Genomic DNA, 26,443 nt, shown 5'->3' on the forward strand with positions numbered 1-26,443 from the left:
ACTAGGAAATCTATGCTGAGAATTAGGTGGATGGACTCTCACCTAAGGTGTGCTCCTAAAATCTAGGAAGCCTATGTTAAAAATTAAGTGGATAGACTTTCACCTAGGGCGTGCCCCTAAAATCTAGAAGCCTATGCTGAGAATTAGGTGGATGGACTCTCACCTAAGGTATGTGCTCCTAAAACTCTAGGAAGCATATGCTGAGAATTAGGTAAATGAATTCTCACCTAGGGTGTACACCTAAAGTCTAAGAGGTCTACACTGAGGACTAAGTGGATGGGCTCTCACCTAGGGTGTGCTTCTAAAGTATAGGAAGCCTAAACCGAGGACTATGTTGATAGACTCTCACCTAGGGTGTGCACTTAAAGTTCTAGGAAACCTACACTTTAACTTATGCTTAAGGTGATTTGAGGTTTTCTATATTTTCCAATTAATTAAATCATCAATCCCCATCTTTATGACTTAACCATTTAAAAATGAGTAAAACAAAAGAAGGTGAGGCAGACCCACTTCCAAAACTAGTAAAATCAAGGGAGAAAACAACGAGTGGATCAACCTAAAAGCGTTTAAATAACAATCAATTAAAACCCAAAACACCGGGCAAAAAAAGGGGTCCGTAAAACAAATTCTAAATCGCATGTAAATCAACACTTAAAGGCTACATAAATTTTGCCAAAATAGTGTGTAGATTGCCTCAAAATCAACCCACCAAAATGTCTCAAAATAGTGATTAAAACAATCCCGTAAATGATGAGTTTAGTGTCTCCAAAATAGTAGGTAAAGCTCACAAAATCAGCCTTAAAACAGTAATTTTAAGATTCTCAAACAGCTCTCATGTAAGATCAAAGCATCAATTTTAAATATCCCAAAACAGTTAGGAAAATTCAGTTCAAAATAGTGTGTAAACTTTCCAAAATCAGTTAACAAATTGCCTTTAAAATAGTACGTGAATCGGTAAACAAAGCCCTAAAAATTGCAATGTTTAAACCCACCAAACAACAGGTAAAACAACCCCCAAGGGAGGCATTCGGAAATAAAAGAATATAGACCTGCAAAGAAGCTTTCAAGCCCTGGAATAACGGTCATCTCGAGCCTCGTAGTATTCCCTTTAGAGTGCTCGAAGCACGCAATCAACAAATATTTAAGATCAACAAGTAAATGATCAACAAGTAAATGATCATTGGAACTTCACAATATTGCATTTAATTGCTTGAAACATAAAACCAGCAAATGAGCATTTAAAATCAGCAAGTAAATGGTCATTGGAACATCAAAATATTTGCATTTAGGTGCTTGAAACATAAAACCATTAAATGAGCGTTTAAAATCAGCAAGTAAATGGTCATTGGAACATCAAAATATTTGCATTTAGGTGCTTGAAACATAAAACCAGTAAATGAGCGTTTAAAATCAGCAATAACATATAAATCGAAATATTGTTTATATTTCTCCAAAATGAGTAAGAATGTATTCATGTGGAGAGGATTCAATTTCAAATTTATGTAAGTAATTTGATAGCCATAAGATGCAATAGCCGGAAGAATATACCTGTCTGGAGGTTGTTGTTCGCTGGCGAGAAGGAGGCTAGCAGCTTCAGTTGAGGAAAGAAGAGATTCGGGCGCTTCTCCTGCGTGCGTGAGGAAGAGGGAGGCGATCGGGGGTCTTCGGCGGAAGAGAAGAGATCGCGCGAGGGGGAGGCGAGACAGTTGAAGGTCTCGGTGCAGAGGCAAGCGGTGAAGATGAATCGTATCGAGAGGAAGGCGAAAACTTGCGGGGGGGAGCCGATGCTTCTCTGTGAAGACAAATTTGGAGAGAAGGAGAGCCACGGGTTTCGGGTCGTGGAAGAATAAGGAGCGCAGAGACGGGACGTGCGGCTTCGGTGCGGGAGACGGGGGAGCGCAGAGACGGGATGTGCGGGAGACGGGAGAGAACAAGCGGAAGCGAACGGGAGCTTTGATCTGTGAAGGAGGAGGGGTACGGGATCGAGCGGGTGTCGAATCGGGCCGAGCAGGAGACGGGAGCTGATTGAGTGCAGGATAGAACAGAGGAGGAGGAGAAAGAGGAGCCGTTACATTGGCGGGGAATTAAGACTTCCTTTCAGACAGCCAACTTAAATGGAAATATTTAACGGGGGATTAAATCATAAATTTGAATTCTGTGGGCTGAAGTAATTAACCCATGTCCAGTCTGAATCGAACCCAAGTCGGACCTGGGTTGAGCCCGGGCCCGCGCACCGCTAAAAAAAAGGCATCGATATCCGTGCAAACTGTGCGCGCGCATAACCCTGACAATATGGGTGTCCTTCCTAGCTAAAGTTAACGTTCCGGGCGCGTCAGCGCGGTCCGTTTCGTCATCCGGGGTCGTCCGGACGAGTTTTCCGACGGGCAAGCCGATTCAAGTCAAAGTCATGTGGGGTGCAGTGAGTGCGTGAAATGTGGCGTTCGCGAGTAATCAAGTCACAAAGGGTTCACCTATGGTCATTGTTTGATCCTATAGGAACTTATTTTCGGGCCCTCTACATGTTGATCCTTAGCCCTTGCAACTAGAAGCTGAGTGCTTGGAACCACTCATGCGAGTTCTTCACAAAAATGAGTTAAGAAGAGGTTTGAAATTCTACGGGAGGTGGACTCTATTACTAGTCCGCTAGGATGGTCAACAAGGAACTCCTAAGGCTAGATTATTTGTTCTGAGAGTATGAGACTAAAACCTCACTAAAAATGAGGTCAACATCAGTTTTGAGTCTTAAGGTTAGGGTTTGGGAGAGATTTCCTACCTCTTGAATTATAAGATTTGGGAGAGATCACCTACATTTTAAATTGTTCGTGCTTTCTTTTATTTCTATGTGTTTGTAGTTGTATCATTTGCTTTGAATAAATAAAAAAATTATTTTGCCCTAATTTCCCTATCACTTGCATACACTTGTATTGGTATTCACTGCTCCCTTGCTTTCCATTCTTAAGTTTTGGATGCCTTTTGGGTGGGAAGAAATTGATTAATCGTTGGCACAAAAAACAATGTAAATTTCATACAACAACAAGAAGCCTGTATTTCTCTGTTACGTCCTATTGAGTGCCATATTTCATTTAACTCTAATAGATTAAGATCATTTTTTATACAATATGTCTGAGTTTTTTTAGGTCTACATCTAGCATTCTTAACATAATTCAAATCTAGAACATCTATTGATATCGGGGGAAACCAAAAACACAACGAAATACAAATATTATTGCTGAAATTGAAAGGATTACAGACACGACTCTTGAAAACATGAAATAACGAAAACAAAAACAACAACACAAACATAAAGAAACAAGACAAACTTCAATTAAGGGTTACTGTAGCAATTATATCTGATTGAGGGGTTGCGATAGTTGCTAGGCTGCTGCAATCTTGGGAAGAGCTGAAAACGGCTACAATAGGATTGGGGAAGGCCCAGAAGGGTTGTGGTCAAGTCTAGATGGGTTGGGAGGGCTTATGGCAGGTTCTGGAAGGTTTGGAGGGAGTTTTACATTGAGGGCAGCAAGCTGGTAGGTGGTAGAACAGGGTGGCCAGCAACAGGAAGAGGACCAAAGGGTTGTGGAAAGATAAAATGTCTCGTTAGGGTCGAGCTACAACTAGAGCACCACCCGAATCCTTGGAGATGGTCACTACCTTGGATAAGTTATAGCCGGAGCACATTCTCACTGTCGGGTACAGCCCCCGGAGGGGAAGAATGCCTCAGGGGCAGTAACCAAAATCAACAATTATCAAAAACCTCATTTCTTATGCAAAAACAACCCCTATATATAAGACGGTTTAGGACTTGTATTAGTCAATAATTTTAATTAGAAAGCATAATAAATAAGAAGTAATATAATAGACAAGGATTTATAATAGGAAATTTCACGGAAAAAAAAGAAATATTGGGAAGGAAAATGAAAGAAAAGGAGGGAGAAGGGTTGGACTGCGGTTACTGTAGCCGCTACAGGAATGCTTCGACAACACTATAGCAACTATAATGTCGCGATCCAGGGAAGCTCCTGCATCATCTACTCTCCTAACCGGATCATCCAACATAACAAAGTAAATTGCATCCTACTAATTTACTTTAGTGAACGAGTTTGTTCTTAGATATTGAATTATTGAACTCATTTGGACTAATTTAGGCTGGATTGAGTTGGCCCAAACAATACAATTGGATGAATACATGGCTAATTTGGGTACTGCATGATACTGAAAGGGTAACATTGTTTTTTTAATTAATTGAGATTGAAATAAATTTATAAGCTCCATTACAATTATTTTTTTCTAAATTTGATATTTCTTGATATCAATATTTGGAATAAATTTGGGGCAACTTTTGACATTTATCAATGAGTTTTGATCATGAATTAATTCTACAAATATTGCTATTATATTTTATATTATTATTATATCAAAGGCAAAATAATGTCACATTAATATTAAATCTATGGCTCATTTAGTTATAAATATCTCAATGTATTGCATGAAACATACAATTGTACTCGTAGCAAAAGTTAAGTTGAATCAATTAGTTAGAAGTAAACTATATTACGCATTGGATCTCTTGGTTCCCTCTCAATTAACTCACTGTCATGCATAGGCGTTCTTTAAATCAAAGGAGTTATGAACAATGAAAACATGAACTCAATTTCTATTATAAGAATCATGGATTTTTAATTATAGTTTATCTTCTTTTGTATGTTGATGGCGATTTTATTTTTAGTTAGAACATGGTGTTAATATCAAACACCAATGCCTCAAACCAAGTATGTAATGAAAGACTTCAGTCTTTCAAAGAATATTCTTGAGACAAAGAATAAGAGACACATTTTTATAAATTAAGTATTTCTATCCTAAACTTCTTTTTCTGAAGTTGAAATGCAGAATTCAAAAGTTGTTTCAACAACTTTGCTCATCATGTGAAACTAAACAATGGTCAGTCATCACCAAATGATGTTTCGAGGTTGTACATGATGCACTTGTCTTACCAAAGTGTAGTTGGGAGCATTGGTATGCAATTAATTATGGGTCCCTGACACCAATACTAGTTGAGAATTACCTGCAACTGACTTGATCTGGCTCATTTCTCAGCATGATTAGCATGTATATGGTTGATACATGTAAGAATCATCGGAGTAAAGGAAATTATCTCAATGGAACATATAAATTTGGCCGCTAGAAATTTGTTGACTTGTTTTGCGATTGTATGAGGTGACAAGCATTTTAAAAAAGTTTAACACAAGCGGTTAAGAAATTAGATGCAACGAAATTTGTACTTTTAAATTTGAACAGGTAGAAGGGGTTGTAAGTTTTGGGCTTTTTTAAGGCACGCACCATTAATAAATTCTCTAAAATGTTGATTCAAACTACCTTTGTCAATAACATTTTTTTGTTCCTATATGAATAAACTAAGAACCAGAAATATAGTCAATCTCAATTTGATTTGTAGAGCTAGTATTGTTAGACACTTCATTAGGATTTTTATTATCAAATTTTTCTATTGATTTATCAAATTTAACAAGTATAATTTATTTGGGTTCACATTTAGGAATATGTTCTATTTTTATTAGATGCTTAGATTCTATATGATTGCATACTCAATTGCGAATGTAGACTCAAATTCTAACCTTTGCTCAATTTTAATTAGCAGTCATGAATATTTTTTAATATAAGTGTAGATTCAAATTCATAAAGATCAAGTGCAAGATTTCATTATAATTGTAAATTTCTTCATTATCTAGTTTATCATAAAAAAAATCATGAATTATAGTATTTTTAATAGGATCATGTTTGTGGATACATAAGTTTTAGTTTGGAACATTTTTAGTAGGCTTTAGATGACATTGTAGTGATTTTCCTTCAAAATAAGCATAGGTAATAATTTCAACTACATATAGTATGATATTCTTTAATGTATAAAGCTATATATATATATATATAGCCGGTTATAGTATTTTTTTTAGTTTTTCAATTAAATTCAATTTGAGATTTTTGATGTGACATATAATGTTTACATAATAGTTTAGAGACATAATATTTATGTATTAGACATTTAAATGTTGCATGATATTTAAATATGCCATAATTATCTTTTAGCAGTTCTTAAATCCTTAAATATGTGTTTTCTGAACCATACGGTGCTTCTATCATTTGTTAAATCCAGTTGATATATTTTTTTGAAATGTTGAGTGAGAACTTCGTAATCACATGGTTTCGAATCTGCACTCTTCTGAAGGTGGGTGAAGTCACTAATCTATGGGCAATCGGATGACCATTAATCCATTCAGTGCTAGATCAGAGTTTCTAACAAGACGTTTCAAAAGCAAAAGTTTGATTAAGAACAAGAGCATCATGATGCAATTTAACTTTATCATGTGTAATTTAAGATTGGTTTGATGTAATTTGACACTTCTAACATCTCCAACATCTGAAGGCTTGTCTAAGCTTTTTATATTTTTGCCAAAGAGCATAAATGCCATAACCAAAAAGGAGTAGAATAATTTTGATCTGCATAGGAAAAGAAACTTGGATGATTAGATCTCATACTTACAAAGATAAAATGAACTACACTAATGAAGTCCAATATTGATGGAGAAAACAATGAGGGCAATGATTTAAAGGAACACTGCTAAGATGAGATACTTTAGTGTAATCATAATTCATAAGTATTCAACCTTTTACCCAAACAAGTTACACAATCCAATTTTTCTGTTGTTCTATTACTTTGGTAAACTTGTAGCTAGTCTAGAGATACAAGCATATTATCATCATCCACTATCACATGTTTATGAAGACTGAAGCTAAAAAGTGGAAGATATATTATATTATTCATCAATGAGCTTAAAGGTGGGGGAATGACGAACCAAATTGGAACAGTTAGGTACCACTATTCTTCGACATCAAGATTTTCATAATTAAATCATTGCATATTAATTTTTTGATGAAATTATGCATGAGTAGTCTTTTTTTATTTTAATTACTATTTTCCAAGCTATAAGATTGTCAAGGTTGCATGATCTAATAAACCTCATATCAATACAATATCATCAACAACAAGAAGCCCTTATCCCACTAAGTGGGGTCAGCTACATGAATCTTTTTTCTTTATTGCGTCCTATTGAGTGTCATATTTTCATTTAATTCTAATAAATTAAGATCATTTTTTATACACTATGCCCAAGTCTTTCTAGGTCAACCTCTGCCTTTCTTAACATAAGTCGAATCTAAAACATCTACTCTTTTAACCGGATCATTAGATGGTTGACGTTTAATGTGACCAAACTATCTAAGATGACTCTCTCTATTTTTATCCGTCACTGGAGCTACACCAACTTTGTCACAGATATATTCATTTTGCATTTTGTTTCTAGGTGTCAAGCCATTCATCCACCTATGTATTCCCATCTCGGTAATACTTAACTTTGTTTTGTGCTCGTCTTTTAGGCCAATATTTTGCGTCTTAGAGCATTGCAGTTCTCGCCACCATTTTATAAAAATTTTCATTCAGTCTAAGTAGTACTTTTCTATCACACAGTAGGTTCGATGCATTCCTCCACTTCAACCAACCAACTTGAATTTTACTAATAACATCTCCATCTATGTCACCATCACTTTGAACAAAACAATAGACCCCAATAGACCCGAGATATCTAAAGCGTTCACACCTTTTAATGATTTGATCACACATAGTAACAACTCTGCCATTAGAGCTACTACCACTCAAACTACATTCCATGTATTTAGTTTTACTTTTACTCAAACAAAGGCCTTTAGTCTCCAATGTAAACCTTCATAATTCAAGTTTTTTCTGAACTCTTTCTCTAGTCTTATCCATAAGAAGAATATCAGCAAAAAGCATACACCAAGGTACATCCTCTTGTACATGTCCAGTAAGAGCATCCATAACTAAAGCAACCATAACTAAAGGCATCCATAACTAAAGCAAAAAGATATGTGCTTAAAGCCGATCCCTGATGTAATAAAACTGAAATAGGAAAATATTGGGTCAATCCTCCTTAGTAACAACTCTAGTATACATATCTTTAATGACTTGAATATAAGTCATATCAACACATTTCTTCTAAAACTGTTATTTTCTAGAACTCTCGAAAGGATTTCTCTTCAAACTTTATTGTAAGTTTTTTCTAAATTAAAAGAAACAATATGCAGATCCTCTTTATTATCTCTATATTTCTCCATTAAACATCTCAATAAATGTATAACATCAATAGTAGACTTGCCCGACATAAATTCAAACTGATTAGCGAGTAAAAGCTCTAATATACATATCTTTAATGACTTGGATATAAGTCATATTAAAACTGTTATTTTCTAGAACTCTCGAAAGGATTTCTCTTCAAACTTTATTGTAAGTTTTTTCTAAATTAAAAGAAACAATATGCAGATCCTCTTTATTATCTCTATATTTCTCCATTAAACATCTCAATAAATGTATAACATCAATAGTAGACTTGCCCGACATAAATTCAAACTGATTATGAGAAGTTTTTGTAATACGTCTTAATCTATGTTCAACTACGTTGTCCCATAATTTTAAAGTATGACACATCAGCTTAATTCCTCTATAATTTGTATACTCTTGTGCATCCCCTTTATTCTTAAAAATATGGACCAAAATACTCTCTCTCCACTTCTCGGGAATAATTTTAGTTTTTAAAATAATATTAAAGAGTTTAGCAAGCCAACAACTTGGGCATACAACAACAACAACAACAACATAACTTTTTCCCACTAAATGGGGTCGGCTACATGAATCATTTTTTCTCCATTGTGTCCTATTGAGTATCATATTTTCATTTAAATCATATTATTGTGTCCTATTGAGTATCATATTTTCATTTAATTCTAATAAATTAAGATCATTTTTTATACAATACCCAAGTTTTTCTAGGTCTACTTCCGCCTTTTTTAACTTAAGTTGAATATAAAACATCTACTCTCCTAATCAGATCATCAGATGATCGACGGTTGATGTGACCTAGCCATCTAAGACGACTCGCTCTAATTTTGTCCTCCACTGGAGCTACAACAACCCTATCACGGATATATTCATTTCACATTTTGTCTCTGTGTAAAGCCACTCATCCACCTAAGCATTCTCATCTCGGCAACACTTAACTTAGTTTTATGCTTCTCTTTTAAAGACCAACATTCAGTGCCATAGAGCATTGTAGGTCTCACCATCATCTTATAAAATTCTCCTTTCAATCTAAGCTGTACTTTTCTATCACACTATAGGCCTGAAGCATTCCTCCACTTCAACCAACTAACTTGAATTCTACTAATATCATCCCCATCCATATCACCATCACTTTGAATAAAAGACCCAAGATATTTAAAGCATTCACATCTTTTAATAATTTGATCACCCATAGTTACAACTGTCGCTAGAGCTACTGCTACTAAAATTACATTCAATGTATTCAGTTTTAGTTTTACTCGAAGTCCTTTAGACTCCAATGTAGACATCCATAAGACTTGGGCATATTGTATAAAAAATGATCTTAATTTTTTTGAATTAAATGAAAATATGACACGATGGAGAAAAAAGGGTTCATGTAGCTGACTTCACTTAGTGGGATAAAGGCTTTGTGCTGTCGTTGTTGTATTAGTGAACAAATTTATTTGGTAATTTGATTTATAAGAATTTTGGTGCGATTTTAATTTATTAGTCACAGTTGTTATTTCTTCTGGATCTACAAATCTTGTTCATGCTACTATATATGCTGTTATTGGTGACTTCAACTCTCTTTTGGTAATGAAGACTGCTTTAATATTCTGAGGTGGATGACTAAACTGACCTGCCTCCATGATTTTCAAACTCTGCATGAATGGTTGTGGTCAATGTGCCACCGATGAAGCTGAAATAAAGCTTCATTGCATTGATGGTTAGACATGCGACCTAGAAATGGGAGACCACTTCTCCTAGGGGTTTGAACGGAGCCGGCTCGAGCTCGACTAGTTAAAAAGGTCACGAGTTGAGCTAATGGAGCCACAAGCTGGAGCTTGAGCTCATACTCAAGCTTGCTTATTAAAAGAGCTCAAGTTCAAGCTTTTCTAGGCCTTCTTTTGTGAGCTCCAATGGTAATTTGATTTTAGACTCGAGCTCATCAGCTTACTCACGAGCCTGTTGTAATCATTGTGAGCCGAGCTTGAGCTTTCCATTTGAGCTTGAGCTTGCATTTTTAACAGACGAGCCGAGCTTGATTTAGGCATGACTTAATGAGATAATGCACTAAATTATGTGTTTTTCTAATGTGTAAATTTTGGGGGCTCTGATATTTGACAGGTGAGAGAATCCAATCCAATGGATGCTTTGTAAGTGTATGTATCACTAAACGTGTTAAAACTAAATGAATGCAGCTGATATGAAGTCAATTACTAAAATAAATTGATTTCCAATTTGTGAAACATATGAATTACTTGTAAAATCTAGTTGCCATCAATTTAAGGTTTGGTACTAAGTTCCTTTAGAGGTTATGATTAAGTATGAGAACCAAAGAAAGTTGTAGAATTATAAACTATATTATAAGGACATCAATATAATGTTCTAAATAACGCTCAAATTAAATAAATAGTGGTTTAATTAGATTTTTTTATTGATCCAGCAAACCAAACATAACAAAACAATGAAATTGATGCAAACATAAGGAAGAATGTTAAAATTACAGAAAAAATAACAAAGACGACAAGTTTATAATTAACAAGACAAATTTTGGATGGAGTTGAGAAATTAACAACAACAAAGTTGTGTTGTTTGTGATAAAAAAAAATGGTTTCCAGCTGAAATAGGAAAATAAAGCTACAATAATAATAAAGATTGGTGATGATACCAAGTGGATCAAACCTATGATTGGATTACCAACCTTGCTTTCAATCACTCGCATGAGGATCCTAAGTACTAAGTGCAACAATCAATCACAAAATTAGAGATTTTTTGTATTCAAATTTCAGCTTCCAAAATTACATAATAAGATTTTTTTTTATAGAATTTAAAAACTTTTTAACTTCCAAATATTTAATTTCTGAAAAGTAGAAAACTAAGAGAGGGAAAGGGAGTGGAAAAGTCAAGCTCATAAGTTGTTTTTTTTTTAGAATAAAGAAAAAAGGAGAAAAAAATGCATTTTTTACACGGGAAGCGTTCTTACGCCTTGAAAATGGAGGTATTTGTAGTGTTGCAGACTTCATAAAATTATAGTAAAATAAAAAACAGCTGATTTAAATTGAAACGGGGATTTGGATAAAGCCCAAAATGCGAAAAAAACACGTGGGAAAAATCATCTACTGAATTACTCATAAAATTTGCTAAACATCAGAGTTCAAAAATAGAGAATTTCATTAGCACGATTCTCGCATAATAGAAATTGCTTGATAAAAATCAAATACGCAATTATATAGTTTATGCAATGTTGAAGTCCTAATTGTAAAAAAATTTGGCAACTTTAAATTATATACTTCACATTATTCTGTCTCCTTTGTGTGATCAGTGAGATCTTGGCATACAAAGAAAGTCGCCGAAGTGGAGGAAAAAGGAGAAAGGCTGGAAAGTAAATTTTAGTGGTTAAAATGGATAAGTGCCTTGATAATGTTAAAAGACATTATAGAGATTTAAAGGTAAATTATAAAACTAAAATTACGATTGTTATGTTATGAATCTGCTAGTTGGATTGTAATTAATTCAATTGATATGGCATTTTAGTTTCTAAAAAAATGATTAGGGGGTTTGCATATATAGCATTCAAAACTATTTGATTAACATATTTGATACTTAAATTTCACTATTTACATAATTTAGCATTTCGTTAATAGAGTTAACAAAACCTTTGACAATGAAGAGGAAGTTTACGAATCTCATTGGGCATGGGGAAGTCGCGGCGAGATCTCATTAGGAAGGCTTTCAACCATCGCTCCTCTTTGTTCCTGCCGGGACGAAGCCTCCACCAACAAAGAAGAGATGTGAAAACAGCGAAGGGATCTCGTCGGAAATAGTGATGGGATCTGTGATGCATCACTTTCATTGCCTCTTTCTTTGATTTTTCTAGCCTTTGTCAACACCCTCATCTTCTTATTCACTTGTATCTTTTGTTGCTGACAACATCTCCCTCGCTGTCAGCGACTAGGTGTTAAATATGTATTGAGTTTTATTTGTAAACAGTAAAATTTAGGTGTTAATTATGTAAATCTTAATAGTTTTTAGTGCTATGTTTGTAAATCCCCTAAAATGATTATGTGAATAATGATTTGTGGTAAACGTATGAATGATATTTTGAGAAATTTTTTATTTTATGGACGATGGGAGTGGCATGCATTGAACAAATCAAAGCGAAAATTAGAGTGGTAAAAAAAATGTCCAAGGAGGAAGAAAAAAGGGAGATTGAAAGTTGATGCTCATAGATTTGCCTAAATGCTTTCTGAAAAATAAATTCAATAACTAATGCAATATTAACAAGAAATAATGGAGAATGAAGATTTATAAACTTAATATCAAATACTTGGCTAATGATGACGATGACATCTTTCATACTTCACGGTATCCTGCTGTCTAGGAGATAATTTTCAATTAATTTTTGTGCATTCCTAATATTATATTTTACATCACACGATACTTCTTTATATCAATTTCCCCCCTACTATAAATTTGATTTTCTTTTCTGGATTTTTTTGGTGGTGACATCATTCTGCATTACATTTCATTATTTTTCTGGTTGAAATCAATGTTGCTAGCCTAAATGAGCTTAAACTTATCCTTTTTCTCAGGCTCTCACTTCTGGTGCTGTTAAGAAGGGGGGACTCTATGCCCTTGACGTTTCTACACAGTACAATTATAAAAATACCCTTGTTGATGTCAAAATTGACACAGATTCAAATGTGAGTAATACCTATCATTTTTGTTCGGTCTAACTTTCTTAAAAAATATAGAGAGCTGCAACTCTGATTTGAGAATTTTATTTACTTACAATTTTTCCTTTTTATATAATGCACCCAGATCACAACCACCTTCACAGTCTTGGACGTTCTGCCATACACAAAGACTATCGCTACATTCAAGCTGCCTGACCGCAACGCTGGAAAGGTAGTGCATGTAATGAGTGATTTTTTTACATTTTAACTTTATAAATATGAGTAAATTGCCAAAAATAGTCCCCTAACTATTTGCATGTTGCCATTTTAATCACAAAGTTTATAAAATTGCTAAATTAATCCCACTCTTTTCTTGGGTGCTAAAATGGTCCTTGCTGGGGACTATTTCAACCTATATTGAAAGAGTTTGGGGAATAAATTGACACTTTTGTAAACTAAAGGGGTGTTTGGTAGCATACTTTTAACTGGATTTACGCATGGATTTAACATAAATCCAGCCAAGCACTAAAAATACGAAATGTAAATCCTACGCTCCGTTAAATGGAATATTCCCCGGTTTCGCGAATTTTTCGACGAAATCCATATTTATTAAATCGGATTCACTGACGGATTTAAAGGATTTGGCTACTGAGTGTTTTTCCATCAAATATGAATTTGTTAAATTCGAATTTATTTGATTTACTAAATCCTACTTAACGTGAATCCAGGACACAACCAAACACTGCCTATAACTAAAATGACCCATTGCGTAGAGTTAATGGGACCATTTTGACACATTTTCTCTTAGAATTATAAAGAAAATTTGTAAATTTTCTCCTTTTGCAGATGGAGTTTCAATATTTCCATGACCATGCTGCTTTCTCTTCGGTCGTGGCTTTGAAGCAAACCCCAGTGGTTGATCTTTCTGCTTCTTTTGGCGCTCATGGCGTCGTGTTTGGCGCCGAAGCTGGTTTTGATACTTCTTCAGGAATTTTTACCAAATACAATGCTGGAGTTGGCCTCAAAAAACCAGAACATGATGTTTCTGTCATTTTGTAAGTTTGTTTACATACATAGCAACTAATTCTTATTTATTTACATATTTAACACTTGAAACTTTCATATTTACATTTATAACATTCAAAATTATAACATCACATAAATAATACCACCATTTTAACTTTTAACAACTGAAATACATATTTTCGTCATGCATAGGTTTATGACACCAAACTGTTATAATGTAAATACATTAGAATTGTGCTGCATGCATGCAAATTTTCCTTGCTTTAAATCACAAAAACAGAGAAATTCTTACATTATGATGCTTGTCCACGTAGGGCTGACAAGGGCGACACGCTTCGAGCGTCATATGTCTATCACCTGGACGAGAAGCAGAGGAGCTCTGTCGTTGCGGAGATCAACAGAAAGTTTTCCACCAATGAAAACACCTTCACCGTCGGAGGAGCGTATGCGGTCGACCCTCAGACCACCGTGAAGGCTCGACTGAACAACTCTGGCAAGCTCGGAGCCCTTCTACAACATGAGGTGAAGCCCAAATCCATCCTCACAATTTCTGGTGAGTTTGAAACCAAGGCTTTGGATAGGACCCCAAAGTTTGGACTTGCACTAGCACTCAAGCCTTGATTGATCAACTGTGAAAAGGTTGAAATTCAAAATTTTATTTTTGACAATAATAACAAAATATTCTCCACAGATGTGGTTTGGTTTTGTGTTAGTTTTTTTAGGTATTCTGAGACAGTTGACAGAAATGTTGTATTTGCAATGTCATTTTTTCTGTTACATGATGCGAGAAATGCTCACATATGCTGAGTTTTAGATTCTTATGTTTTTGCATATCTAACCCTGAATTTTTGCTTTTTTTTACATTATTTTCACTTATAATTGCTTATTTTATCATATAAATTACTATATAATTAAATTGATGTGTTAATCCATTTTATAAAGAGTGAAGTGTCAAAATAGTCTTTTACTATTTACATCAGACGAGTTTAGTCTCAGGGTTTATAGAAGTGTCAAAATAAATTTTGATTATTTTAAAATTGAGTTTTAATAATTATTGATGTGGACTATTTTAGCGTCAATTTAAAGAGTCTAGGTACTATTTTGATAATTCTATAAACCTTGGGACTTAAAAGGAGGATTGTTTTGACATTGTCATTTCATAGGTCAAATTATATATTATCTTTAATTTAATTCCAACAACTAATGTAAGTTTTGTAATGAATCTTGTTTTATCCATCGATTTGTATCTTAATGGTAAAGCTAGTTTTAGAGAAGGAAATGGAGGGTTAGAGAGAAGCAAGTAAATGAGTCGAGTTTGATTATTTAATTAAGTTTGAAATAGAGCTAAAGCTTAATCTACAAATTCAAAACGGCTTGTTTAGTATGAAAGAGATTTTTTTTTAAACTAGTATTATTATTAAAGGATTAATTGAACGGGCAGTTAAGAGACAACTAATAATAAATTACTTGATATAAAATGTAAAATATATGTTTTTTTAATTTTTCTTAAATTTAATATATTTTGAGTATATTTTTTATTAATTATTTTTTAAATGAGACTCCTCACCCTTGAGCATGACTTGTTAGTTCATTGAGCTCAGTTCACGTGCCATTTATTGAAGAGCCCAAACCGGCTCACGACTCGACTTAGCTTACTTACACCTCTAAGGAAGACTCAATTTATGTCTTCATCCTTTATATAAGGGTATTTCACCTATATATATATACACACACACACTCACATATATATATATATATATATATATACCAGACGAATTATTTTTTGCGGGTACTGGCCATCTTCTTCATTAGTCATACCGAACTGTTTGAACTTGACAAGGCAGCCAGTGAATTCGGACAGAATACCGGCCTCATTCACACCTTCCAGACAAAATATTATATTCCAAAAAAATAAATTTATACGAACCTGAAATATATAAATATTTAAATATTTATTATTATTAGTCTTCCTCGAAATTCAAATCTCACTCCGCCTGCAGCTCTTCGGATCATCGAGCCCGCCATTACTGTATACATTCGATGAATCAGCCGTCTTCTTCCCGCTTTCTTCCTACAACACCTCGCGAGAATCATTCAAATGGATCCCTAGATCCGGTACCCGCAAATCTCTGCTGCCCGCTTGCTGTTTCTCCGTATTCCTCCGCCATGTCTTCCTTCTATAAATAGTAATTCCTAGGCTGTGTCGCTCTCCCTTGCATTGCATGCTGTTTTCTGTTTTGCTGAGATTGTTGAGCCGATGTCTTCTTTGTTTCTCGGGCCACCGATTGTGCGGCCGGGAAGAGAGAAGATAGGATTTGTGTGTTCTCCGGTGAGGAGAAGGCGGAGTGCCGGTGGAGTTAAGATGGCTGCTGATGGATTTCGCGTCCGGAGTGGGGAGTCTATTGAGGCGAATGGCAAGTGCGACTGCTCTGCTCTGGGTAAATGTGCTTTTATTTTGTGATTGTGACGTGAATAGGATTTTTGCCGTGCTTTCTTGATTCTGAATTTTGATATTATGATTGATTTGGGTTGTGGGTGTTTTTTTTCTCTTGATGATTTGGGTGTTTCTTGGTTGAGTTTGGATGCTAGGAATTCGAGTGAAATGGAATGAAAGTGTTGAAAAAGCTTAAATCCAGGGGTTGAGGAGTGATAATCGACCATAAAATTGTTAGGATTTCATTTCGTTTCTCATCATTTAATTCGATCGAAACAAGGTAGTATCCGTTAATTGGATCTGCTTGGTTTGATATGTGATTAACTCTGATGCTTGGATATTCTTGAAGGATGGATTTTCTTGATGAAACCATGGTCGATTGGTGGATCATAGAGGAAGAAGTGAAGCAAATTTAGGATCTCTGCGTGTTTCTTTTATTTCTAAATGATAAAAGGGGATTAACTTTTGAAAGGCATGAACCAATTCATGAAAAAAAAAAAAAATCTCGATTGATCTACTGATAATTTGGCGATGTTTGAGGGGCACAGTTGTTGGGTAATGTGGAGACCCGGTCCATCGAATTTAATTAGTTTCATAATTAAGTATCTCACCTACCGCACCCACCTACCGCTCACCTACCTCGTTCCACCTACCACCCACCTACCTCCCACCTACCGCTCTCATGGTTTCTATAAATATCATATTTTAGCTTGAAAGAGATGTAAAACCAAACAAGGTCACACTAAGTCATCTTGAGAGCTAAGAGAAAGAGAGGAAGAGAGAGAGGAAATGAGAGAAGAGAAGAAAATAGAGATTTTCTTGTAAACGTCGAGTGTAATTCCTCGAAGTAGTAAAATCCTCTGCAGCTTCGTGGACGTAGTCAAATTTGCCAAACCACGTAAAACTGTGTGTCGCTCTGGTGTTTTTCTTTACGTGCAATTTTTCTCGTTCCATTTTTCACTTTATTGCTGTCGTTTTTCACAACACACAATATGTAAATTAAATTTCTTCTATATATATAAAAGAGAGAAAGACTGTGGTACTTCCTCTCATTCTCTTTTATTCTTCTATTAGAAAACCAATTCTTAAGATTCCATCTAACTGCACGAGCTCTGCATTTTAACTACCTAAAAAAGTAATTTTTTCTTTTTAAGACAACAAAAATATGCCTTAAAAAAATTAAAATTGCTCTAAAATGAACAGTTAATTTCTTTGATTATGACAACTGCTTGGCAGACAACCACCGCACCAAATAATTGCAAAATTCAATTGAAAATCTTGAATCACACCAACAAAATGAACCTTTAACCCATTGTTATGTTTTGAAACAACCTACAAAATAATCAACACCATCATTAGTCTCACCTAAACTATTTTGGGTTGGCTTTATGAATATTATTTTCTATTTGTTCCTGTTGAGTGTTGCTCAAGGTATTAAACTCAGAAATCAGAACTTCAAGTAAAATTACTATTTTAATTTTGAATAAAAAATTATGATATCTGACTGAATTGTCTTCAAAATATCTGATATGATTACAAATTTTTTTTTTTTCCTTTTTTCATTTTTAGATATCTCGCACCTAAACTTTCATATTTTCATATATAATACTTTGGAGCTTTGAGCCTATGCACGAAAATATGTATTTTACTTATAAAAGGTGGTAATAATGCTATTTTTTATGTGATATTAGAGATTTGAGTGCTATGTTGAAAATAGGAAAGTTATTCCTAAGAATTGTGAATTATGTATTTAAATGCCCATAAATTTTATTGAAATTATTGTTTTAATTATGGGAGCTATGAATTCTTAGTACCTTGCAAATGATTTCAGGGTTTTTGCTTTTATTTTGAAGTCTGGCAGGGATTGAAGAATTTTGTGGCTGATATTTACATTTTATGTTCTAAATGTTCCTCTTCTTCGATTATGTAGAAAGAAACACTTTGGTGCTTTCAAATGTTGGGAATTCAACAAACATTTCATGGCATGAATGCCTAGTTGGAAAGCATGAACGGCAGAAGTTATTGAAGCAAAAAGGTTGTGTCATATGGATCACGGGTCTAAGTGGATCAGGTATGCTTTCATAAATCTCTTCATGAATTCATGCATTGTTTAATTTTTGTTCTTTTACACTTCAGACCTCTTGGCTAGATAAAGAAACTGCCCTATGAAATTTTTGTCAGTAACTTTGTTATATTCACATATCATGCAACCATAATGCCTGCATGTATCCTACTATTCCAAAAAAAAAAAATCATTTTCTATATTTCTTAAGAGCTTACTCCTTTTATATCTTATGTATTATATTCCCATATTTATGATAAATCCTTTATATACCTCATTAGTCCCAAGATGTACCATTAGAGGCAATAACAACACCTCTTGAGGAAGAGACGACTTAAGAAGCTTTTACAAGTGTTTTTTTTTTGTTAAAGTGCTTGATTGTAATTATCTTAAGGAATAATGATAAAGATAGACTAATTTGAAAGTCTGAGTAGGGCAGAACTAATCGGGGCAGAGTTCGAGCTTCTAGCTCACTCAAGTTTCACTGTTTCATTATCTTTACAAATAATCACTCATCTCATTTGGATATTTTTAATTTAAAGGCCAGTGAGAAGCCGCCTGACATGAGATTTTTCTCAAGTTTTATAAAGAAATTAAAGTTTTTTTTCTTCAACAAAAAAATTGTGTGTTAATAATTTTTCACTATATATGCAGATACAATTTCATAATTTTGGCTCTAAAAGTGGCATTTTCATCAAACCATGTGTCTATATTGCTTTTAATAAAATAGGGTTGTAGAAAATAAAAATCATCATTAGGGCGCTCGTATTTAATGTGATCGTTCCCCGCAATTTGTAGAAAAAGTAGTCTTTGTTGTATTCTCCTTATTAGTTTTCCACCATCTAATCTTCTCAACAAGCAATCATCAATAAATAATCTTTCTTCCAATTTCTATTTTTTTCTCTCTTACACTACCATTGTTTGATTATCTTTGCTATATTCATGTTTTCACACGTTTTCCAGTGTCACTTGTACCTTCTTTCTGTACTCTCAAACTAAAAATGAATATAAATGTATTGATTTCATTGCCAAACATATAGACATTTCAACCGATGACATATTTTATTAGAATATCCCTTTATTTTCTACCACTACTTTTACATCATTACCATATGTTTTTCTTCCTCGGTACAACTTTTCTCCTTCCTTCTTCGATAAGCATTCGTCAAAAGATATTAGCCATCTCCACCAACAAATCTCCCATCATTATCAATGCTTGCTCTTGTTGAGGCCATGCATTTTACTTTGAAGTTTCTCAACTATTAGAATGGATCAATTAAGCAAACTTTCTCAAACGTCATAATCTAAGGGCTTGTCTGGGATCACTTTTGCTATTTATTTTTTGTTTGTGTTTTTGCTTTTATTTTAAAAACATATTTATTTAGTCTATTTTTTACAATTTTTTTTTATTTTTAAAAACACTCAGAATATCTAAAAGTTGATATGAGTATTTTTAAAAACAACTAAACATGGCAACCCAAACATATTTTGTTTTAAATAAAACATAAAACAAAATGAAAGTAAAAAGCAAAAAAATAGTGGCCTGCTTAGCAATTTCTTACATAGATAAATAAGGCCTAATTATTTAAAAGAGAGATGTGAAATGTCTGACATTTGCAATAATTGGAACACCTTAACGAAACAACCTTCTTTAAGCTAGCAGTGTTTAGAAATTCTACCATGTTCCAAACTACATTACCAAACCAGTACACCAGACAAACAAGGCTATAGACAAGGATAAATAATAATAATAAGGAAAAAAAATTAGAGTACAGTTAACCTCGAAGCCCATGGCATCCTTTACTTGATCCAACTGAATCTTAGGATGTAATTGGTTGGGGATTTGCTTCTTGCCCGCATATTTTTGGTATCGCAACATTGACTATGGCTCACTTCTTCATTAGCCTGACCTTAATTTTTTTTTGGCTGGTTGTATAAATTTCATTCTTTTTTTGTCCTTATTAAGCGCTGAATGAGGTGTTAAACTTATGACACATAAATTTTTAGTACAATTCTATTCAGGTTGGCATCAAAATAGTTAATTTTAATTTTGAATCTTTAAGTATTAAAATTATCTATGTCTGATTGGTTCACAATTTATCCTTTGTTATATAAGCCCAAACAGCTTGAGCTTTTTTCTTTTTCATTATATTATCATTGATAGATGCTATTCCTACCATGTCTTTAATATAATCACATTTTAATTGACTTTTTCTTGTTTTACAATATCCATCTAAACATCCTCACTTCCTCTATGCTCAATTTGTCGATCAAAGACTTTTTTTATTGCTCAATTTGTCCTAAACTCTCAATAACACGAAAAAAATTTGCGTACATAAGACGTACGCAGAGCTGCGTATGTCTGTAACCTGTAAACATATTACAGGGAGGATTTAAGGAGGTTATAACCTCCCTGTAACATACTTGTATATGAAAACAGAAGCGCGGAACTTACTAGAAGGTACTGGTAGGTTATACGGAGGTTACAGGGGGTATAATGCGATTATAATCTCCTTAAATCCTCCCTGTAATTTGTTTGCAGGTTACAAACGTACGCAGCTCTGCGTACGTCTTATGTACGCAAATTTTTTCCCAATAACACACCAATAACACATGAATAACACATCAATAACACGTTAAATAACACATGAATAATGCATAAAATATTCAGAATAACGCCAGAGAATATTCATATAACGCGGATTAAATAACACATGAATGCGTGAGAGAATATTCCTAAACCCTCAATAACACAACAATAACACATGAATAACGTGTAAAATATTCAGAATAACGCGAGAGAATATTACTATTCGATGAAATACTCTTATAACGCATTGGTCGGGCTGGGTCACACGTTTTCGACCTTCCACGTGTCAGCGCGAGATTGGACTCCGCAAGCAGCTCTGCATGCGGAGTCCTGATGTAATATTTTTCCATCTTGAGGGGTGTGTTGTGAGTTATCAGTTGTGTGTAATTAGAGGATTTTATTGGGTTAATTTGTTAAACATTGTAACACCTATTTACTTATATATATGTTGAATGAAATAGCAAGTTTTTCAAGATAAATCAATTATTTAGGAAAAGTAGTCTACCTCTCTTTTTGCCCGAGGAAGTGGAAATCAAAATATTAAATAAATAGGCTAATGAAAATTTAGCAAATTATTAGAAGTTTCAGGCACAAGTACAATGCACAAAACAACAATAAAAATAGCTATAAAATACTATGCTAAATGGAACACGAGCAAAAATCACTCAGAAATTAGACATCGGATAACTCGAGGAAGTAAAATTATATAGTGTTATGCCCATTATATTATATCGTGGTTTATTTGACCATACAACTAGCCGACATGGTCATATGTACGATCCAGACACATAGGTATAATCGTCTTTAAAGCAAATAATTGAAAAAAAAATTGTGGCAATCATAAATAGTATCTCACAACTCAAATAAACATAGATACAAAAATCAAATTTTATATATAAAATATGTGTCCAATTAAACGCGTAACACTATTCATGGGCCCCTATATGAGTACATATTATATAAACCATCTTCAACTTTAGGCGAGGACCGATCGAACCACTTTCTATGGATTTTACATTCTCTCACTATGCTCTTAGTAACCTTTGTATGTTGAATCGTTTGTAGTCTCAAGGCTATATGACCATCATTTTTAAGAAGAATAACACAATCAATTTCATCTCATTGCATAGCTAACAACAAGAACACTAACAACACCTCAATCTTTCTTATATTATATCAACACCTACTCCATGATTGGGTAATGGTGGCTGTCTATTACTCATACGAAATGCTATTGGAAGCTTTTTTGACTGGTCAATATCCTATGATTTTATTTGGTTGTTTTCCAACTTAAAAATTGTCTCATATTTTCTCTATTTCACTGACCGTTTATGGAGATATCAACACTAAAAATGATAATATTTCTATCCAATTAATTTTCTCTTTGTTTGATTATATATTCATACTGATTATATTTGAAAGTCATCTCAAAACTTATCTGTCTTATTATATGAGCGTTGCCTGTGATTCTCTTTATTTTTTTGGTAAAATTTACTTACGTAGCACACAATTTTTATGTATTTACATATCTCGCACATTAACTTTCATATTTACGCATGTAAATAAGAAAGTTTAGGTGTGAGATATGTAAATACATTAGAATTGTGTAATATGTATGTAAATGCCTCTTTTTTTATTTTCTTGAAAATTATATGTGATTTTGAATGCATCATTTCCTTGGATGGCATGTTATTTGACAACTTCATTTTATTTTTTGGATTTGTAATAAAACATTACTTATTCTGTATTGGTAGAATTTTGTTGCAATTATAATTTTGTCAACTTTATTTGATTGATCAGGCAAAAGCACTTTGGCATGTGCCCTCAGCCGAGAATTACATATACTTGGATATCTTTCTTATGTGCTTGATGGGGACAACATCAGACATGGACTAAACAAAGATCTTGGCTTCAAAGCAGAGGATCGTTCTGAAAATATACGTAGAGTTGGTATTATTATGGGGGTTCCTTTTTGTTTTTTAATGCTTGCTTTCATATCAAGTGTCAAAATAGTCTCTGATTGTTTACATGGGGTTATTTTAGCCCAAGATATATAAAAGTGTCAAATTAGTCCCCCAAACACTTTAAATTAGGACTGAACTATTTCTTTGTGTGGACAATTTAATACTTTTCTTCTTTCATATTAAGTGTGAAAATAGTCCATGATTGTTTACATGGGGCCAATTTAGTTATGGAGTTTATAAAAATGTCAAATTATTCTCCAAACTCCTTAAATTAGACTGGGATAGCTCTTCATGTGGACTATTTCAACCCATACTAAATTTACACTTTTATAGAATTGAGATTAAAATGACTCCATACAAGGGACTATTTTGACACTTTTCTTTTTCATATTAAGTTTCAAAATATTCCTTTACTTACATGGGGCTATTGTAGTCCCAGAGTATATAAATATGTAAAATTAATCCTCAAATATTTTAAATTATGGTTGAAATAGTTTTTTGTGCTGACTATTTCTGCCCATGTTAAAAGTATCTGTTGATTAAATTGCCATTTTTATAGAATTAGGACTAAAATGACCCCACTGGAAATACTCGAAGGACTATTTTGACACTTATCTCCTTTCATGTTTATATGCAAAATTACTGCGCAGAAAAAAAAAAAAAAAATTAGAACCTGCAGACATATAACTTAAAGCTGATTTCTATATGCTAACTAGCTAACTGCTCCATTGTCTGTTTAGCTTCATTTGAAGTTATTTGTTCTTATTCATGATCCATACAAAGAAATATTATAAAGTACAGTTTGATTTACGCCTGAAATTAGAATTAATTCAGATTCAAATTATTGTTTTATAGGAGAGGTAGCAAAACTTTTTGCTGATGCTGGTGTAATATGCATTGCTAGTTTGATTTCGCCTTACCGGGCCGACCGTGACGCCTGTCGTGCTATGATGCCAGACTCAACTTTCATTGAAGTATTTATTTTGATTTTATTATTATTATTTTTTGGGTTTATATGCAGCCTACAGTAACAAAATTTGGCAAATTAACATTTACTACAGGTTTTCATGGACACGCCTTTGGAAATTTGTGAAGCAAGGGATGCAAAGGGTTTATACAAGTTAGCACGTTCTGGAAAGATAAAGGGTATGCTCCAGTTATCAAATCCGTTCCTGTTTATTTTTCCTATGGTGTTTCTTTGCTTAGAAGGCACAAACTTACCAGACCCAACTTTTCTGGAGTTTTTCTTTTGTTGAACTTAGTGCTAATAAACTGCTACTTAACCCTGCAGGATTTACAGGGATTGATGATCCTTATGAGTCACCTTTGAATTCTGAGGTGTGTTATTGTTCTTCTGCCTTATATCTTTATTAGGACTACATCGAATAAATTGTCGAAATAATCCTTTGGCTATTTGCATTGCTAGAGTTTATAAAAATATCAAGTTATCCTCAAACACTTTTAATTAGAGCTGTCAAAAAAAAACTTCTTATTTGCAAATAGCTTGTTTTAGACTCGTTAAGTAAGTCGTGTTCAAACCATTTTTTAAGTAAGCGAGTTGAATACGAACAAATTTCTTAAGCTTGAATTATAAACGATTCGTACATAAACAATTTTTGTTTGATCGTGCTCGACTTGTTTTAGCTTGAAATAAAAAAAAAATTATGTATATTATTTATATAATAACATATAATATTGTTTATATCTGTTGAATTTTGATTTGTTTGTGAATCACACTCCAAGGGTTAAGAGCGTGAAAGAAGAGAGACATAGAGAATAAACAGTAAAACAACTTGTCGATTAGTCTTTTCTTATAAAAAAACTCCCCATTCGTAGGGGAGGGTGTTCAATACATGATATTACATTTCTGCAACTTCTTTAATAAGGTTGTTATAGGATATTTTATGTATTTTACATCTATGAGCCTATTGCTCAGCTACTCTATGACTAGGTTAGTTGGGCTATCATGAATTTGGCTCGATAATGCCTATTTGATTTGTTTGATTCAATTGGCTTTGGGTCGGTAGGACTGACTCGGTCGGCTAAAATTGGCTGAGCGGTTGGTCTGGTCTGACTGTCAATACTCGATCTCTAGACGAGGACTTCTTGTCAGCAGAATGAGACCGGGTCATCTATCAGATGATGGATCACCATAACTCGATAGACAGTTCATTCCTTGACGAGTGGTTCTTCAGGATGATTGTGAGGCTCTGTTCTATGACCAATTCTTAGTCCTTGAGGAGAAACCACAGGAGAGTCCATGAGACTTCTGGTGATGGCGAGAAACCAAACTTTTTTCTCTGGTCATATCTACTTAAAAGTAGGTTGATACCTTCGCTCGACTTTCCCTTGGTGTTGATCTGTTTGTTTGTCTGATAGGTGCAGGCTTGGATCGGTCTTTTTGTCCTTTTCCTAGTTTGGTTGACATTTATCCTTGGCTCAGATGGTTGCATTCAAGTGGGACCTCTTGGTCTTCTATTGGTGAGCTCTTTTTTGTTGTACTTCTTTCATTTTGGATCACTTTGTTGTACTTTCTTCATTCGGGATCACTGAATTTTCTTGGGATTCGTGCTGGCACATTCTTGATGTATAATATCTAAGTTTAAATCATCACAACTCTTGTGGTTATGTGATTCTACACTTTTGTTGCATATGAATGGTGCATGTTCAAATTCACCAACCCACCTCTATTTTTCTAATTATTTTAAACGAGCCAATTTCAGGTCGAACACAACCATGAATACATAAATCGAGTTGAACATGAACACATACTTCCACTTGTAATTTCGAACATAATTAATTTAAATGAGCCGAACATGAGTCAAGCTTAAGCTCCTTCAAGCCCTACTCGTTTACAACCCTAGACTTAATAAGGGCTAAAATAATTTCTTGTTGGAACTCTTTTAGTCCATTTTTATATACTGGAACTAAAATAATAAAATGTCTCCCAACAAAGTGTTGGGCTCTTATTTTGGCACTTTTCTATATATAATATTATTAACTTTAAAAAATTAATGCAACTAGATTATTAGACATTTACATACATAAATATCATAAATAAATTACCCCCAACTTATTTTATGTGCCTGAATTGTTTCCAGATATCGATAGCACCAATTGCTGGGGTTTGTCCGTCGCCTGTATCAATGGCCAAACAAGTGATATTATATCTGGACGAGAAAGGATTTTTGGAGGCTTAACGACAGAGGAAAGTTGCAGAACCTGCTCTCTCTCTCCCTCTCTCTAGCATTTACATTATCTCACACATAAACTTTCATATTTAGTTATTTACATCCAAATCACTCATTTTTTTTATATCACATAAAAAATAGCATTTTTAAAAGTCTAATTCACATTTTCATGGATATGTTTAAACCAGCAAGGTGTGATATATATATATATATATATATATATATATATATATACATACAGAAAAATAAAAAAGATTTACATACATACCAATGAATTCCTATGCATTTACGCACTGAAGTTTTAATTTTTAT

The 26,443-nt window shown here is 33.8% G+C and overlaps 2 protein-coding genes across 2 annotated transcripts in view; both read left to right on the top strand.

The window, feature by feature from the left end:
* LOC110020656 (mitochondrial outer membrane protein porin 5) overlaps positions 1–14,709 on the top strand; it is a 21,784-nt gene extending 7,075 nt beyond the window's left edge. Inside the window, exons 3-6 of the mRNA XM_020718830.1 lie at positions 12,781–12,891; positions 13,010–13,096; positions 13,711–13,919; positions 14,205–14,709. Coding sequence (XP_020574489.1) covers positions 12,781–12,891; positions 13,010–13,096; positions 13,711–13,919; positions 14,205–14,511 — 714 coding nt within the window. The 3' untranslated portion in view covers positions 14,512–14,709. The remainder of the gene's footprint in view (positions 1–12,780; positions 12,892–13,009; positions 13,097–13,710; positions 13,920–14,204) is intronic.
* A 1,161-nt stretch (positions 14,710–15,870) lies between these two features.
* On the top strand, positions 15,871–26,234 carry LOC110020813 (adenylyl-sulfate kinase 3-like). The gene is made up of 7 exons (XM_020719061.1): positions 15,871–16,328; positions 18,255–18,395; positions 22,777–22,926; positions 23,796–23,914; positions 24,002–24,086; positions 24,232–24,278; positions 26,042–26,234. The coding sequence occupies exons 1-7, from the start codon at positions 16,148–16,150 to the stop codon at positions 26,138–26,140; spliced, it is 822 nt and encodes a 273-aa protein (XP_020574720.1). The 5' UTR covers positions 15,871–16,147; the 3' UTR covers positions 26,141–26,234.
* The last annotated feature ends 209 nt before the right edge of the window (positions 26,235–26,443 follow it).

This window comes from Phalaenopsis equestris, unplaced genomic scaffold (assembly GCF_001263595.1).
Source record: "Phalaenopsis equestris unplaced genomic scaffold, ASM126359v1 Scaffold000107, whole genome shotgun sequence".
NCBI lineage: Eukaryota > Viridiplantae > Streptophyta > Magnoliopsida > Asparagales > Orchidaceae > Phalaenopsis > Phalaenopsis equestris.

What these genes read in the sequence shown, in the direction of transcription:
- LOC110020813 (XM_020719061.1), top strand. Translation starts at nt 16,148, where the DNA reads ATGTCTTCTTTGTTTCTCGGGCCACCGATTGTGCGGCCGGGAAGAGAG. An exon ending in CACGGGTCTAAGTGGATCAG is followed by an intron (nt 18,396 to 22,776) that starts GTATGCTTTCAT and finishes TTGATTGATCAG; the next exon opens with GCAAAAGCACTTTGGCATGT. An exon ending in TGAAAATATACGTAGAGTTG is followed by an intron (nt 22,927 to 23,795) that starts GTATTATTATGG and finishes ATTGTTTTATAG; the next exon opens with GAGAGGTAGCAAAACTTTTT.